Genomic DNA, 18726 nt, shown 5'->3' with positions numbered 1-18726 from the left:
GCAAACTGTAATGAAGCAGAGATCAGTTAGTTCCTCACTTTCTGCGCTGATGCCGAGATCGTTCGCTAGCTTCAGTGAAAGTATAACGTGCCTGACGTTTTCGACTCGTACATTACACGTCACACCCTGATATCACGTGTAGTTACGGGATCTTTACTGGTTGTGTGTGAAAGCATGCATATATACCGGGTAACCACTGGCAGTGTGAAAGTGCAAAATCTAGCGACCTGGGAACAATTGCCGGGACACTTTACCGTGTATCTGCCCGAATCGTAGTGTGAAAGGGGGTATATAGTCAACGCGAGCGACTTGCTCCCTTTCATAGATCAAACAGTGGATGCAAGGATATTAGAGTCGGGTCACATGATATTCAGATCAAAATGGCAACTGAAGAGGAATGCATTCTGTTGCTGATTTTACATCGGCGGCAACAAATGCAGCGCAAAGATAGGCAGTGGTATGATCAGCCATTATATCGAAGAAGAGATTAGAATGGGGAGTTTGTGTCTCTGCTACTTCACATTCGAAGCCTGGACGAGGAGAGACATTTCCAGTACTTTAGGATGTCGAAACTTAGCTTCCCCTCACCACTTCTGCACGCCACCTTCCACTTTTTGTGCGCCCTAGTGAATTTGTCACTGTCACTTTTCCAGTCTGTTTTCACTTTATCTAAAGGATTACCCATCGCGGTTGCAACCTCTCTCCAGGCATTTTCCAACACTATTTTATTGGGTTGTAATTGCGATGATATATCATATAAATGTGGATGTATATGTATAAGCTTGCATAATTTTTCCCCTTCATCCGCCATTGTATTCAAACCTCCTTCTTCTGTAAACATAATATACTTGAATTAATGTACAATACTTGCAATGTCGCACCCACCGACAACTCATAGTATTGCGTGCATCGGTGCGTCGCGTATCAAAAACTAGTGGCTGCGCACTGATGCATAATGGCGGCCGAAGCGTAGCAATGTGTAGCCTTGCATACACGTACCAATGCATTGACTATGTAATGGCCCTTAGAGACCAGTAATCCCCCACACTATAATACAAAGGAAAATTAGCAGACAGACTATCAATTAGCAGATATTTGAAACTGCTAAAGCAAGAGGACTCACTCTGTCAGGGGTGATTTTGTAGAGAATTGCTGTGGAGACACCACTGGTGTTTGTACAGAAGCTGGTGTTGGAGAGAGGGTTACTGCTGGAGCTGTGGCTGGAGCTAACTGACCTTTTGTCAGACTTAGAAAATTATTAAACCTGCAGGGAAAAAAATTGGTTAATAGAAGAAAATACCACAAACTGACTTTTAGAGACTGGTACTTTTAGAGACTGGTTGCACAGTAACCTCACCTGCTCCAGACACTACCCTTCTCTTCCACAGGCGGTTGCTCTTCTTTTATAACTCTAGAGGACGACAGAATACATTGATCAGTGTGTATACTAGATTTTTTTTTTTTTTTTTGTTCTGTATAAAAAAAAATTTGGTCTGTGCACAAGTCACAATCCTATGGTGTGAGTATGTGTCACAATGTGGTCAAAAATGTGTTTGTGCTCATTTTTAGCGCAATGCTATGAGATTTTGTTGCGAAGTTATTTACTGGCATAATATCATAATAGCAAATAAACAGACAAGAAACATGAACATAAAGACTTGGGAGAGGGAGTTTAACACACTTCTGAAGCTGAGAATGCCGCAGAGATTCCTGCAGTTCGAACAGCCGCTCTTTGTACTGATTCTTCTCCATGACCACCCGGGCCATTTCAGAACGAGAGAAGCGACGGAGGGAAGTAGGTAGCACAGCCTGGAGAGAACCAGAGAGAATGAGGCAGGGATTTCAGTGTTTCTAGGAAACAGGATAGTAGAATTTCCAGAATAGTACTTTTCATAAACATCTCTGAAAATATGCTTTACAACTGAAATCTTTCATAAAGACTTACATCAGGGTCCTCTGACTGGACTTTCTCAAGCTGTTTTTGTAATCTGTTAAAATATAAAAACTATTTAATAAGAAAACACACACACATATACATATATAACCAAACAAACAAAACACAAACTGTTGTCTATTAATTTGATCTGTTAAAATTACTATTCAAGAGCTTTAGTTCATTTAGTTTTTTTTTTTTTGTTGATAAATCAATAATTTTACTCAGCAAGGAAACAAAGACATTTATCATGGTACAGAGTGTTTTTGTTTAAAAATAAATGCGGTTTCTGTTGAACTTTTTATTCACCAAAGAATTAAAAAAATGTACCATTGTTTCCACAAAAATATTAATCATCATGAATGTTTTCAACATGATAATATGAAATGCTTCTTGAATGATTTGTGAAGAATCACATGACATTGAAGACTAGATTAATGGCTGCTGAGAATTCAGCTTTTCAGCTTCAACTCCGATTGTAATATTTCATAATTTTACTGTAATTTTTGACTAAATACCAACTCCAATCCAAGGCTTTTGAATGCTAATGTGAATATTTTTCTTTATCTCAATCCTTTGAAATGTTCATCATTCTTTTTTCCAGAAACATACTAAGCAGTGTAATTTTATGTAAACAAGTTCGACTTTAAACTATTATTTCAAATGCTATATAAAAACGATTTCGTAAATTATTCAGTAAACTGCTGTAACTGAAATAAGTTGGAGTAAATTCCAGGTTTTACATGAAAACCTGTCATTCACATTACCGCTTGATTTCATCCTCCATCTCCTTGGTTTTTCCTTCCAGTCGGCTGATGGTTTCACGGCAAGAATCAAGTTCCATATTCAGGGCAGATCTTTCACTGGTCAGCTCCTCAACACGGGATATAAGGGCCTTACGAGCAGTATCCACCATTTCACTGAGACAGAGGCAAAGACAGGCACAGAGAGAGGGATACACCATGGATAGAGATTAAATTAAATGGTGTGTCATGTCATGATCAGAGGTTCATTCAAGACTCAACAATGACAATAAACAGATTTATATATAAAATTGTGTTCTATCTTACTGAGTTTGTTTTAGTTCTTCATATTGAGAAAGAGTCTGCTCAAACTGGCCTGTGCTATCTGCAAACAAAACAAAAATACAAAAAGATTCAAGCACACATGCCAGCCATTATTTAGACTATATTTAGTAACAACTTAATTATAAACAACTTAACTATATTGAGTATTTCTTCTGCAGTTGTACCTGCACTCACTAACATCATAAACACATCCCTTAACACTGGTGTTTTCCCCTCAGCTATTAGACAGGCTCATATAACCCACCCTTAACCCATCACTTTTAGAGAACTAAAGACTGATTTCCCTTCTCCCTTTCATTGCAAACACACTTGAAAGAGCTGTGTTCAACCAAGTCTCTGCCTTTCTGACACAGAACAACCTCCTCAACAGCAACCAATCTGGTTTTAGAAGTGGACGTTCAACCGATAATGCCTTGCTGTCAGTTGCTGAAGCCCTAAGACTGCTTCAATACTTATCTTGTTGGATCTGTTCACCGTTTTTGACACGTTTAACCACATGATCCTCCTGTCAACCCTACTGACAAAGGGCATCTCAGGAAACGCACTCCAGTGGTTTGAGTGTTAACTCTCAGATAGGTCCTTTAAGAAATCTTTCAGAGGTGAGGTGTCCAAGTCACAACATCTAACTACCAGGGTGCCTCAAGGCTCAGTTCTTGGACCACTTCTCTTCTCTGTCTACATGGCATCACTAGGTTCTGTCATTCAGAAACATGGCTTTTCATATCACTGCTATGCTGATGACACTCAACTCTACCTCTCACTCCATCTTGATGATCCAACAATAGCTGCTTGCATCTCAGCATGTCTAACAGACATTTCTTGCTGGATGACGGACCATCACCTTCAACTCAACCTTGCCAAAAAAGACCTGCTTGTGGTTCCAGCAAACTTATTGTTTCATCACAACTTCACCATCCAGTGGCACATCAACCATAACTCATTTAAAAACAGCCAGAAACCTTGGAGTTATGATTGATGATCAGCTGTATTTCTTAACCACATTGCTAAAACTGCCCAGTCCTGCAGATTTGCTTTATTCAACATCAAGAAGATCAGGCCCTTTCTTTTGGAAAATGCTTCACAACTCCTTGTTCAGGCTCTTGTTCTGTCCAGGCTGGACTATTGCAATGCTTTCTTTAAGACACTTCTCTTCCATCTTAATTTGACTAACACTCTCTATTCCAATTCTATATATATATATATAAACATATTTTTTCCTTTTAGACTGTTTGTTTTCTTTAAAGGGGTCATATGATGCGATTTCAAGTTTTCCTTTCTCTTTTGAGTGTTAAAAGTTGTTAATGCATAGATAAGATCCCTAAAGTTGCAAAGACTAAAGTCTCAAGCCCAAAGAGATATTGTGATTTGCACAGCCTGTCAGTTAACAACAGCACTGTGTAGTAAACGCTGCTCTATGTGAAATCATGCACGTGATGGAATTTACAGCTGATTAGAGAACCGGCTTTACTGGTGAGATGCACATTAATTATTGGCCGATATTTATTGTGCACCCCTAGTTTTTATATTTAAAGAATTTGCCACTGACTAATCAAACGCAATTTTTGAGCAGTGTAGAGTAGCGCATGTCGTTTGTCATTTCTCCGATCACAAGGCAAACATGTTTTTATGTTTACATGGCGCAATATGCAACACAACATAAAAAGACAGTATAAGTCATTATAATGAGTAATTATGTCCCCACTGGATGCATTTTCATCACACACTTGAGGTATTCGGCCAATCACAATGCACTGGATAGCTGGCCAATCAGAGCACACCTCGTTTATCAGAATTTTGAGCTTTGTAAGAATCAATACGTATCAGAAAGGCTGGGCATAGAGGAGCAACAATAATGTACATTACGAGGAAAATAATGTGTTTTTTTATCCTTATACCACATATACACATTGCATTACTCCAAATACACAAAATAATGTTAGCAACGTCATATGACCCTTTAAAAAAAACAACAACAACAACACTGGCTTCTATAATCTTTTTCTATTCTATCTGTTTTCTATTTATTATACAAGTTAGAAAAAAAACATGCTACGTGTACTGCATTAAACTAACTGAGAGTTGTTATAGCACCTGCATATTATTGCTCTTTTGTTGATTTTGATTGGTTCCATTGTCCTCATTTGTAAGTCAAACATTCAAATTAAATACATGATCATACCTCTGACACTGGCCCCCTGATCAACATTTTCCACATATTCCCTGCTGAGTTCAGATAACTCTGAAAACACAGAGTCTGTATTCCTCAACTCCCACTCCAAGCATTCAGAGTCATTGTATATCTCTTCCTCCTCCTCTGTTTTCTCTCCATCTTCCACCTTCTGGTCTTCAACCACCTCGCTCTCATCCTCCTGGGCTTGTTTCGCTTCATCAAACAAACTGGAGTTTAATTCAGAAGCTGTCTTAGAACAAACAGGGGAGCTGGAGATAAACAAAGAGACAGATCAACAGAAAATACAACAGAAAGATAAACTGTTTATGGGAAATACATTAATTACCTGTTTAAAAGGAAATACAATCAAATATCATTAAAAAATTAATTACTTGGATTGTATTTCTTCCCTTTTTTCAATAAAGAAGAAAAAAATCACAATGAATCATTTAACATGAATTAAAATAATCAAATATAAGAACATTAACAGGATGTTACACACATTACCAGAGATACAAACTCCCACTCACTGCCTGAACTCAGTAGGAGAAAACGTGGAAGATAAGAAAAATAAAGAGAAGAAAATCATAAAGCTTTTGAAATGAAGTTACTTAAGTTTTAACCCTCTGGTGCTGTTCCGTCATTTTAGACCAGAAAAAAAAAAAATTAAATGTAAAAAAAATCACGACTTCATTGGATTGGTATGAAACTCGATGACTTTTATGGCAGTCACCATGTGAACACAACACAAAAAAACAAAAAAAAAATACTAAAATTGATTGTGGACTCGAAAAAGCTAAATTGTTGATAAAAAAAAAAAAAAAAAAGTCACACTTGTGTTGTTCACGGTCAAAAATGGAAATGAATGGAAAATATGCAAAAATATGAAAATGCTAAGAATATTTTGTGTACAATTTACAAATAATTCATGATGCAGAAAAAAGTGCACAGCAATGAAGAGGTGACACTCTAAAATAGACACACTGTTTATTTATTTTTTTCATTTTTACTGAATTTTGATGTTGTAACAAAATTAATTTTCTTTGTTTAGGTTTGACTGTAGTACAAAAACTGACATTTCAAACCAACAACAACTAAAAATTTGATTTTAAAGGCATTGTCAACATTTTAACATGAACGTTTTATATAAATTTTAAAATAAATTTTTTCCTGCAATTGCAAGGCTGAAAATTCACATCCAACATTGTCAAACTGCTACTGTTGGTCTCGGACAAATCAATGGGATATTACAGTCCCTCCTGATAAATTTCTGTACCTTGTTTCAACAAAGCCCTTCAAATGAGCCAGCTCAGGGGTGGAGCTTATGATGTCAGTGATAAAGGACTGATCGTTATTATGGTTAACTTCAGCATCAGTCACTTTGCTGTTGCTGGTAACGGTAATTTCTGATGCAGTGGAATCAGGGGCACTGCAAGGTTTTGGATCATGCTGTGGAAAGAAGGGGGAGGAAAAGAGATGCTGTTGTGAAAACACATATTTATTGTTATATACTAGACATTAATGCAAAAATATGCAAAGTAATCTTTGGAAAGAGCATTGTTTGTGTCCGCTGAATTAATAATAAATCCACCTCTTCAGTGATGGAGGTCTCTGTTTGGCCATGTGTAGAAACAGCTTCTGAATGTTTGCTATGCACATGATTCCTGCAAACAAAGAGTAATACTGTAAAATGTAACTTCTCAAATCCAGAAGAAATTATAGGCTTTATTACAAGCTGTTAAGCAAGAAATGTACCACAATACAGGCTTCAATGTCCTCTCAGCTTAACTAAAAAAATGGGAAGTGTGTGTTACCTCAAAGTGAAGGCTTCGCTCTCCATCTCCTTTTTCTTTTCCAGCAGAACTCGATGTGTCAGTGCTGACTGGATATTAAAAGAGAAGATTTTAAAAAAGGGAAATTTAAAGTAACCAACAAGCTAAAGCTAAACTAAAACACTTGAGAGGCGACAGACCTTGTTATGCGTCTGTTTAATTGAGTTTAGCTCTCGTGTCAGATTTGCTTTCTGCTCCTCCAACGTCATTACTACATAGAAAAGACCATTGTCATATATTAAAAAAAATACATTTATATATATTGTGCCAATGTGTTTCCAGACTAGACAGGCAGAGAGAGGGCAGAAGGGTGAAAGGCTTTATTCAGACTCACATTGATCAGCTTGTTCCCTGGCTTTTCTCTCCAGTTCTCTTTCTCTCTGTTCTCTCTCCATTTCTCTTGCACGCTTTGCCCTTCTTTCTTGCTCAAACTGGTCATCCAACTCCAAATAGCGCTGGTATGTAGACAAGTTTAATTTTAAAAAAGGTTTTGACATTTAAAAGGTGCAACATAGCAACTTTTTTCCTCATTACAAAGGTTGTACACAAAGAAATACATAAGAAATATGTATAAAATCATGCACACACACACACACACACACACACAAAAGATGACGTTACTCATGGCTGACTGCAATTTTACAACTGATCATAATGCAGAATCTGCCATTTTTGTCCCACAAACAAACCTGACATTTATCAGTATTTATTGTTTGAATTTCAAAAAAAAAAAAAAAAAAAAAATTATTTTTTGGAAAATTTGAAAGCCAAGACTTTGTTTCATGCCAGAAGTATCCTGGCATGAGATCATGATGTGTGGCGTGAGAGCACCATGTCTTGTCGGACACAGCGACAGTAACGAAGTGGGTTGGGTGTTTGCGAAGGATCAACTGAATAGGCAACTGAAAATTTTTGCTTTAGAATATATCTGTTTGCATATTGACAGTAGGGGTGGAAGGATACATGTACACTGTACGGACATCTCAATTTTTGGTGCATGAGGAATACAACAGATACAGGCAATTCACCCCCAATCCAGAAGGGGGCTCCCGCATTAATGCAACACTGTTTTATAATCAGCTGCCAGCAGAAGAACAGTGAATGCCGTAAGTTGCAGACTTGAAAACAAAGCCCACTAGACAGTGACCATGTACTGACTCTAGATGCGTCTCTCACAGACTGACGATAGAGTATACTTTAAGGGCTTGTGCACTCAACTGTTTGTGAAATGGAGCTTTGTGTTCATGTCTCCTACCTTTCTCATTCAGCACAAATCCAAATATTCCATAATATTTCCATATTTGCGATGTACCAGAGCAAAATGCTAAACTATTATTTATTATGTAAATTATAGGCTTTGCACTTCAGTTCCAACAGTGACACAGAGGCGGGCACGCTGATGTTTGGTTCACTGTATTTAGTTTGATAAACTAAAAACTGCACTGTTAAGTTAGCAATGTTGGAACTGATGTGTTTTGTGTGTGTGTGTGTGTGTGTGTGTGTGTGTGTGCCAGCGTGATCACTTCAACTGTTTCCTTATACCCACAGAATCAACTTTAAACACTAATTGTCTTATCAATAATGCATCACTGTAAAAAGTTCTGCTTTTATTTCTGTACACTCACATTGAAAATAAAACATTGAGCTTTTGTAAATTAAAGAAAACAAATAGGATATCGCTTTTCCTTTCTGTGAACAAATTAAGCATGTCACAAAAAATTGAAATTAAGCGTATATAGGGCACTGTTTTTTCCCCTTGTTTATCTGTAAACTAAATCAAATATATTTCAAGAATTTATTCCTTGTATGTATACATGTAGTGCATATTATATATATTTAACAATGTAATCATATTTATTATTTTCATATCTAGGTGGATTTTTTTTAATTATTATTTGTACTACTGTCTGTTCAAAATAAATGAGAAAAAAAATTGTAGTATAGTAGTCTAGCATAGTAGTTTTTTATTTTTCCCCTGTTGTACCTAAATCGTATCGAACTGTGTGCCCCGAACCAAGGTAAGTATCGAACCATGACATCTGTGGACCATTCCACCCCTAATCGACGGGTGTCAGCTGTGGCAATTCAAAGAAGAGCCAAAATATCAAAATGTTGCAGAAAAGGTAATACTAATAGTTTAAATAATAAAAAAAACAATAACACTTATAATTATTATTGTTAAACCCAAATTAGTTTAATTAATAGTGTTTTAATAATTACGAATTATAAAATAATAATTGAACTAAATAATTAAAGGATGGAAATGGATATTTAAAAACACAAAAATCCAAGTGGGAATGTGACCAATTTGAACAACTGATCCAGCTCACTGAGCTGCACAATAGCTTGTCTGTTTTGCAGCATTCATTTGGAGAGCATAGTTTAATTCTGTATTAATTCTGTATTAAGTATTAAGCTTCCAATAAACCGATAACTCTACAGCACAGGGGCACTAAGTGTGTCAATATAAAATCCACGCACCTGAGTTCACATTTAAAGTTGAAATATTTTTGTAGGAAAAAGATGAAAAAAATGTATTTGTTTATTATTTTTTAAATACCCACATTTAAAAGGTTTGAAATTCAATAGCTTCAATTCATCACAGTTGTTTCTCACCTCTTGGCTCTCTCTCCTCAGTATTTTCTCATTCTGATACCTCTCCAGCAGTTCTTCTCTGTCTTTTTTGTCTTTCTCGGCCTTCTCCTCTCTCTCTCTCAGCTGAGCCCTGCAGTTCGCCAGCCTTTCCAGAACCCAGACGAGGATGGGCAGAAGGGACTCCACCACACCGGCTCCATGGGTCTCCACCACCAACTACAAAGAAAAACTCTGAATTGTATTTGTTTCCATTGGTGTTCTCTCATCACATTTCATGCTCTTATCTTCATGGGCAGCTGCACTCACAGGAAGCGTGATTCTTATGACTTGCACTTGTGACAGGGTATAGATACTACGGTTGACTTCCCTTATGAAAAGTCAGCAAAACATCTGCTCTCTGAACTACGTATGCTGTGCTTGAGCAAGTGCCAAATGATACAAATGCCTCTAAAGGCCCATTCCCAACAAGAACAATAACTATAAAGGTAACTATAATGATATTAGTGTTCACACCGACAGCCAAATTAAATGCTCTAGCTCCTTAAAGCCAAGTGCATTCTGATTGGCTGTTATTGCTTACCAGCTGGAACATAATTCTAAAAGTGATTCCAACAATATAGTTCCTTCATGTCATTATCTTTATTCATTACCATGAGAGTTGTCATGCTTGGTGTGAACAGGCCTTAAAGCTTTAAGGTTGTTTTGATTGGTGGTTGAATAAACATGGATACTCTTGATTGGTTACCTGCAGTTCTGAGTACAGTTTCCCCGCCTCCTCGCTCACAATATCTGGATCCAGCTCCAGTTCTCCACTTCCACAAAGAGCACTTTCACCATAATCCATGTTTCACAGTTCTCTTTCTCTGGCTGGCTTAAAATGTATCCCCAGTCTTGCCGCTGAACTTTGATATTAAACACAAAACTCTTCCTTTTTATCACACTGTTTTCACTCCTTTAAAAATGGTTTCAGTGTGTACCAAAACAAGCATGAAAATAGTGTGGTAGTGTGTTAGTGACAGCTTGTGTGTATACTAAAACATCTCTTCTTGCTCTTATAAATGACTACCTGACAAACAGATCTATTTTCTTAAGCAATTTGGTATTTCCAGTTAATTCCCCCTCTTCCATGCTTCTTGTTTTCTGTTTCACGTTCATTCTCAAAAACTAAACTGACCAAAGTCATTGGGGTTAGTCGGCGCTGTTCATGTCTGGAGGTGTTTTTGGTGTCCATTCTGGTGGGGAAAAAATGGTAGAAACATGCATTAGTAGTAAATCTAAACATTTTGAACAGACTGACATGCGTGCATGTTATTTTATTACTCCGTAATGACAGCAAGACTACATGGACTATTTAAGCAAACCATTAAATGGAGAAACCAGTTAAAATATATACATAAATCTTGTCCATCTTCTTACTCAACTACTTCAAATTATGTTAAGGTCAAATATGTTTGATTGCAGTTTTAGATGGAATGTTTTAAAAAATAATATTTAATTTTATCATACAGTTTAACCTTTTTTGTTGTTAAATTCTTTAATTCGCCCAATGTAATGCTTGTCCTTTGTACAATTTTTTTATACAGCTTTTTTATTGTCACTCTAAGTCTAGTTCACCCTGAATAAGCTAGTGAATGAGACCTTTTATCGGCCAATATATAACAACGTCATGTTAATTTGTACACATAGCCTACTGTACACACATGCATATACAAACACAAACATATTTAAAGCCCCATGAACACAACACGTCTCTCAGACAAACCCAAACATTACCACGTAAACAGGAAACACAAAAATAAACATTTATATTCAACAGAAAATAAATAAACTTGACGTCGGCAACACCTTTAACGCTGTCTGCCTTTGCCTGCACTGACACTTGTCCTTTTAGCTATACATTTCACAAGCAAACGACTATTTATTGTGGTTTTAGCAGTTTTATCAACTCACCTTTACGCATTACTGTGGCTCGGACAGCATCTCTATGAGTTCACGCGAATGAAATCCAAGCCCTTCGCGTTAGAAACGATATTAATTACTCTAAACCAGTACAAGTTTAAAAAGAGAAGGCGTGGCTAGAGCGCCAGCAATTTGAGTGACGACAGTCAGGACCTATCAAAAAGAAGAGCGCTGAGTAGGAGCCAATAATGATGCAGAGGGGGCGGTAACGAAAACTTTATTAAAAGCTGAACGTTGGCACGTGATGGCTCACTGGCATTTCTCCTTTACTGTCTATGGTTTTTTTCACCACATGCTTGCTTCACGAAAGGAGATGAAACTGAAAGAGATCTGCTGCTGGCACCGACTCAAGACGAGAAAACGGTACAATGTAATACCGTTGGCACAAATTAAACAATTCTACCACAGCTTTCAAGAGTTTGAAAAGATTTATTCTCAAAATTCATTGCATTAAAACTTCGGTTTTAAACTAATTCATGAAAAAATGCGGCGTTTTCTGCCTGAAATTGTATATAATATAATATAAAGACAAATACAGGTTTTAAACTCTATTTAAACATTTTCCAAATTTGGTAACCATTAAAAAAAAAAGGAAATGAATACCAGCCAAAAGAAAACAATACAAACGTGACACTTGAAATTCATCAATCGTTTAATTTTTCAAATATTCAAGCATCAACAGTTATAGAATCATACACTAAAGGTCCATCCTAATTACTGTATGTTTGCTGTGTTCCCAATTTTAATATTGAGAACATAAAGATATGTTTATGACAATGATAATTGTTATTATATGCAGTTTTATAAAGTGGTATGTTCCATTAATAAGCAAACCTTCTCGGCTGAGAATTATATCACGGAGTAAATGACGTCCATAGCACATTTAGTGTGTTTGAACCCACAGTTATGTTGACACAGGAACCAATTATTCTCCAAAGCCGAATGGTAACAATACCAGATCCTTTTTAATTCCTCAAAAAAGAAAAGAAAAGACCATTTACTGCAAAGCTGAATTAGTGATATTTAAAATTTAATTTGAACATTAAATCGTTATCCGATTTCCATCTCAGGTGGCATCCTGCCCTGCTTCCCATAAAGACAAAGGAGTCTGTAATTGGCTCTCAACACAGTCACACTGGTGCAGGAGTAGGGCTTTCTGATGACCTCACACCACTCAGGTTATTCTACTGGTGGGGAGTTACTCTCTGAGTGAGAAAACACACATCAATACGTGCAGGTTAGCAGGATTATGCTCCAGCACATTGAAAAAGCTTGGAAAGATTCCATAAAAACTTTCTTAGGTATAAATGTAAAAAATAACTTCCTGTAGGCGCAGAAGTGCAGACTTACTGAACACAGCAACCCACCCCGAATGGCTCCATACACAACACACACACACACACTGGTAGCTGTCTTTAGTAATACAACTTTCTCGAATGCAGAAGACCTGTCCTTGATATAATCAGGTGCTTAAAAGTACCACAAAGACTTACAGTTTATGTATTTACACATTAGTGCCACATATAAGGCCATTTATTTTAAGTGCAGTGTTGAATGTGCACCCTTCACCTCTGTTCACTGATTTACTTATAGCAGCTGCAATCAGCAGTATATGACCAGTGGGGACATTTGGACCCATCGTTAAAAACCCACCTCATGAATTATTATTTTGTCAAATATATGTTAGTATGCATCACTTTGTTTCAAAGCTTTGTTTAAATCTTGTGGATATCTGTTTTTTCTATCAATGAATTGCAATGTTTTGAACACCACAGTATTTAGAAAGAATTAATGCATGATGTTAATCAGAAAGATTATATTATACATCATAACCAACTGTTTCTTTAATCTCTCTTGAAATATAGTAATGGTAAATTTTTCACTTAGTAACTATTTTTGTTACATTTTAATGTGAATTAATATGAATATAATTACCTCAAAGCAAATATACAATGTACAGTGTTCTACCTTTGAATCTTGTTTTTGGTATTAGTTTTATTATTATTGTACAGTAAATCTTATAACTTAAATTAAAACATATTTAGGTAACATATTTAAGACTTGAAATGAAATAAAGAAGGCTTTTTTAATTAGTTAAACAAGTATCAATAGTTGCTTTCAAGATAAATTGCCCACATGAACACATGAAAAATCAAGCTTGTTAAATATGGTATGGCAATTCTTACTTGGGGTCAAGATTGATACATTGATATTGTATCAATGAAAATAAAAATGTTACTAGCAGTACATATTATTTACTTTTTATTTACTTATTACTTTTTTTCAGCTTTGTGTGTATCAATAACAAATACTTGCACAGATCCTTTTCTAACCGCCTCGTCACTTCTGCTGTGTTCAGGGTTAAAACATAATATTATTTAACAGTTTCAAAAATAGTAAAAATGCAGTGAGGACATTTAAGGAACATACTATAATAAACAGGAAGTAACCAATGAGGCAGCAGAGGGAGCATGACAGTAAATACTCGGGTGAGGGCTCCCTCTTCTGCCTCATTGGTGACTTCCTGTTTGGCAGCCTTAAAGCATGGCTTGCCCAAACACTATTGGATTTTCCCTCTGTTTTGGCTGCCAATTGAAATGATTGACTGTTTAGACAACTTCTTGTTTTCTGACACTGATTCTATGTCATGTGTTTACACTATTTAGATTGAAATAGTACGAAATCATACTCCGTTTCCTTATAAAAGCATATAGCTGAAGTAATTTGAGCGAATGAATGCTGGCTATCGGTTTTACCTTATACAAACCAAATCTGATCGTGATACAAATGATTTGAGAACCAACGAAAGATTGCCTGAAAGAGAGTCACTTCCCTTGATCTGAGTCAGACTACTGTATGTATTGTGAAATTTGATGAGTGTTGGTATAATATAATGTTCCTTTTAAATTGTGTATGCCAATCCTGTTGGGTAAAAATCTGTCTGTCTGCCCACCCGTCCATTATCATTTTATTTTTATTTTGCTAGAGTGGAAATCAAGTTGAATAGCCCTGATTTTTTTATTTTTTTAAATGTAATATTATTGTATTAAACAATTATTTAATGTGTTTGTTTTTTTACACTTTTTGTTAATGAGTAGACCAACAAGTTGTCAGATATTTTTGTCTCATGTATTTGAGTTTCTCCATTTAAAGCCTTTTGTAATGCCTAACTATTGACTAAATGCAAGTTTATACAACGCCATTAGCCATTTAGTTGCAGTTAGAAAACATTAAGTATTAAGAACACCTAATTCAAAACTTGATCTTGAGGACTTACTGTAAAATACGATCTTAATAACAAAGGTTCTTTATTGGTTTCACTTTTTTTTTCAACTTTCCATTCCACAAAATGTTATTTAAAGGTTCTTTAGATTATTAAATTGCTTTCACAAAGAAAAAAAAGGCTCTGTAAAGAAATCTTCACTGAAGGGTTATTTAGGGAACCTAAAATATTTTTTTACCATACCACTGCTGAAAAATAAAAAACCAACAACCTTCTTTCACACTATATGATACATGAGCAGTTAAACCTGCACAGCAGCAAATGACACAAAGTTATGATAATTAATTACTTGATTAGACTAAACTTTACATAAACTGTACAAGATTTGTATTTTATTCAGAATGAAAGTAACTTTGAAAAGATATCATAAAGAATTGTTAAAACATAAATGATCAAGAAAGATTTACCTTCAGCAATGCAAAGATATGATAGCAAATACATGAAAAACAAATTAATCTGTTAGTGGACATCTTACTATGTATAATGTTTATATGTTGCTCAAATGCAATAAACGTATTCAAGAAACAATCAAGAAAATAGTAAATCAAATCTTTGATGAAAACCCAGATGGTGAATGAAGAGAGGCCACGGATGTGAAGATTTGTGCCAGATTCTGTAGGAATATGTCTGATATTTAGTTGACATGATATAAGGAAAGCAACCGAATATCAAACATATCACACAGTCCCTGACCTGTCAGAACCTCACCATCCTCTCATACAGCATCTGTAAGAGAACACAGATATGTTTTGAAATTGCAATTAAGTTAGAAAACAATGAGACAATATAGAAGGAAAAAGCGTGGAATGGCAAAACTAATGATAGTTTCTGCAAACCCTTTCCCTAAACCTAGCTCTCTTTACATTTTGATCATTTAGTATGTTCATTTTAGTAATATTGAGATATTTTACCTGGCCAACATACACATAGGCAAAATTAAGAAGTTCCAAAGAATAAATGAAACTAAAATGCAGTCATTCAGGTTGTTCATGTAACAGGATGAACATGTTTTATGCATAAACATACAACATTTAGCATTAGTACACACAGACTCACACAAAATACTCACTGTTTTGAGACTCCAGACTGAAATCAGCTTGAAATTTTTAGCTGGAGAGTGTGTTCTGTTGTAAGCATGTAATATAGTGTGTATGAATGTCACAAGTTTCAGTTGGGATGGGTGTATTTATACACCCCCGACCAAAGTTTGCACCCTTCCTAAACCCCAGTATACAGACACACACACACACACACACACACACACACACACACACTCTCTCTCTCTCACAAGGGTTAATTAGGAGCGCATTGATCATCATGCCTCCGGCTCTTCCTCCTGCATTAGGCTGATCAATAGATGTGATTTCACACATACACTCACACAGAGGGCAACAGGGAGGTCAGTCAGACAACCAAGCAAACAAGCTACTTCCCTATAGTTCTGTTTCAGATATCTATCAAAATCATATTTCTACGTGATTGCAATAAAAAAAAAAGTTGTAAACCCACAAAGCTCAGCTTGAATGTTTATTAGAGTGATGGGGAGTTTTAAATATAGTGAAGAATTGTTTCAATTAAATTAAAATTAAATTTAATTGTTTCAGTCAATTAGTGACTTGTGTTACTTGACTGTGTGCCTCGCATTTCAAATGTAAGATTTTACCATTACCGTTCAAAAGTCTGAGTTCAGTAAGAAGTCAGTCCTTTTATTCATCAAGGAGGCATTCAATTTATCAAAAGTGACAGAATAGGCTTCTCTTTAAAAATGAATGCTGTTCTTTTTATTCATCAAAGAGTCCGGGAAAAAATGCTTTAATGCTTTGAAATTAAGCCCCACATGTTTTCAGCATTGATAATAATTTAAAAAATATGAGACTAAATCAGAATGATTTTTGAAGGATCATGTGACTCTGAGAGCAATGACTTTTATTTTTAAATTGTAATAATATTTAACAGAATGAAATGCAACCTTGGTGAGCATGTCTATTTTTTAACAGTGTATGGAATAAAAATGTATATAATTAAAAATATGTAATATAAATGTGATCAAAATTATCAGTGTAATTTTTTTTTTTTTTCAAATCACATGAAACCGTACTGTAAATGCAAATATCGAACTCCAGACCAATCTGAAATACTTTCAGATGTGTCCATATGAAGCATGGAGAACATTGTTGTAAAATAAAAAGTTACTGCAAAGAAGCCTTTTACACTAATGCAAATAATATTCCAAATACCTTGTAACACATGGTCTAGCATTATCTAGCATTAGAATAAGCATTAAAATAAATAAAAAGGGGATTAGTTATATTAATAATGTTGATGTGAATCATACCTGCCTTTCAGCATACAATAGTGCCGGTGAAATCTTGCTTATGATTTTAATAGAGCTGCAAGCTTTAAAGGCTGTAAATGGATAAGAACTTCTTTTATGACTGGATGGGATGACATTTTTTTCTAAAGTGAGACATTCTGTAGGGGTTTACATCAAAAACCCTGTTTGTGCTTTTGCTTCCCTCATAATTAAATGTCCCCAAAATAAATATAAAGGCTAATTTCAGTGGTCACCCAAGCTGTTTTTGCTGACCTGACCCTGAACACTGAGTGTTAAACGTCCTTTCCACTCTAATTTGACATTCATTTGCATTGTCGCTGACATACTGTAACTTCTCAAGGTGACCCAATACAGTACACAGCTCTCTACAAACCATCTGTTCAGTTCTCATGATCACATCCCGTTTATTTGTGCATTTGACACCTGAGATCATATAAGATATTTGTATTTTGATTTGTAAACCCATGTTCCCTTTCTTTCTTTTACTGGACATATGCTTAATATTTCTCGAGACATATTTCTCTTTTACATCAATCCATCTATTTCCAATCTCTTGAAAATTAAGAAAAAATCATTTAAAATATAATCTTTTACGTTTTCATTTTAATGCCACATGTTTGCCATTGAAAAGGGTCATTGCATAAATTTCACATCAAACACATTAAATAGGTTACATAAAACAAGCTTAAAATAATCTAATGGGTCATCGGAGATTCAGGAGTGAAGCAGATGATCAGTTTTCTGCCCCCTCCCTCCGAGTCCTGCTGTATGCGGTGACCTTCTGAACCAGATGGGGCGGAAGAGAGGCACAAATTGTTTTCCCTAATTGTGAGCCTGAGGGGCAACACAACGAGAAATCACAGAGAGGCAAAGAGAAACAAACAAGACAGGGGAGGGGTGGTACTAAGCAAGTTAAGTTCACATATGGTCAGTTCTGACGAAAAGTAAAAAGTAGAGGCTTTCTCGTTATCTTTACCATTTCAAAAATATCAACTTATAATAAAGTTCATAAAGCCAGCAATGTTACAAGAATATCCCATATACACTTACTTTCCACTTTTCTCTCCTTTTAATTTTTTTTTTTCTAAAAAACACTAATCCAGCCAATTCGTAAACATTATAACACTCACTGTTTCAATGGTGTAGCCACAAGAAATATACAATATGATTTTAAAATGAAAAATAGCTTACTAACCATTTTTGTATTAGGTTTGTGTATATTCAATTTTATATGAGTGCAGATTTCTGGCATAATAATGTAAACCTTAAAACAACCATAAAAGAAATGTTTTAAATGGATATTTGTTAACACTTAGTTAGGTCCCATTAGTTAAAGTTAATGCATTAACCCATATTATCTAACAATAAGTAGTAAATTTGTTACAGTATTTTTAAATCACTTTACATATAGTCCATGTCAGTTCAGGTCAGCTCAGCTCTGGTCCATTCATAATCATATATAATGCATTAGCAAATTTTGGAATTAATGAACTATAATAATAAAAGATTTAGAAGTATTTGTCTTTGTTTG

General features: G+C 35.5%; 1 protein-coding gene across 2 annotated transcripts in view; it reads right to left on the bottom strand.

The window, feature by feature from the left end:
- The window catches only part of LOC113060133 (C-Jun-amino-terminal kinase-interacting protein 4-like), a 30173-nt gene extending 18500 nt beyond the window's left edge, over positions 1-11673 (bottom strand). The window contains exons 1-15 of one of the 2 annotated variants that reach the window (XM_026228984.1): positions 11569-11673; positions 10793-10850; positions 9640-9834; positions 7358-7478; positions 7164-7234; positions 7006-7073; positions 6783-6855; positions 6468-6640; positions 5201-5460; positions 3004-3061; positions 2701-2853; positions 1946-1988; positions 1682-1809; positions 1358-1411; positions 1124-1264 (exon numbers count right to left, since the gene is read on the bottom strand). In XM_026228984.1, coding sequence (XP_026084769.1) covers positions 1124-1264; positions 1358-1411; positions 1682-1809; positions 1946-1988; positions 2701-2853; positions 3004-3061; positions 5201-5460; positions 6468-6640; positions 6783-6855; positions 7006-7073; positions 7164-7234; positions 7358-7478; positions 9640-9834; positions 10793-10849 — 1595 coding nt within the window. In that variant the 5' untranslated portion in view covers position 10850; positions 11569-11673. Of the gene's footprint in view, positions 1-1123; positions 1265-1357; positions 1412-1681; positions 1810-1945; positions 1989-2700; positions 2854-3003; positions 3062-5200; positions 5461-6467; positions 6641-6782; positions 6856-7005; positions 7074-7163; positions 7235-7357; positions 7479-9639; positions 9835-10363; positions 10589-10792; positions 10851-11568 lie in introns of those variants that run through there. The other variant, XM_026228983.1, reaches the window with a different exon arrangement.
- Between the last annotated feature and the right edge of the window lie 7053 nt (positions 11674-18726).

The sequence above is a fragment of the Carassius auratus genome, chromosome 41, assembly GCF_003368295.1.
Source record: "Carassius auratus strain Wakin chromosome 41, ASM336829v1, whole genome shotgun sequence".
NCBI classification, from domain to species: domain Eukaryota; kingdom Metazoa; phylum Chordata; class Actinopteri; order Cypriniformes; family Cyprinidae; genus Carassius; species Carassius auratus.
Note: the sequence above shows the minus strand (reverse complement) of the source record. Positions and strands in the feature narration are given on the sequence as shown.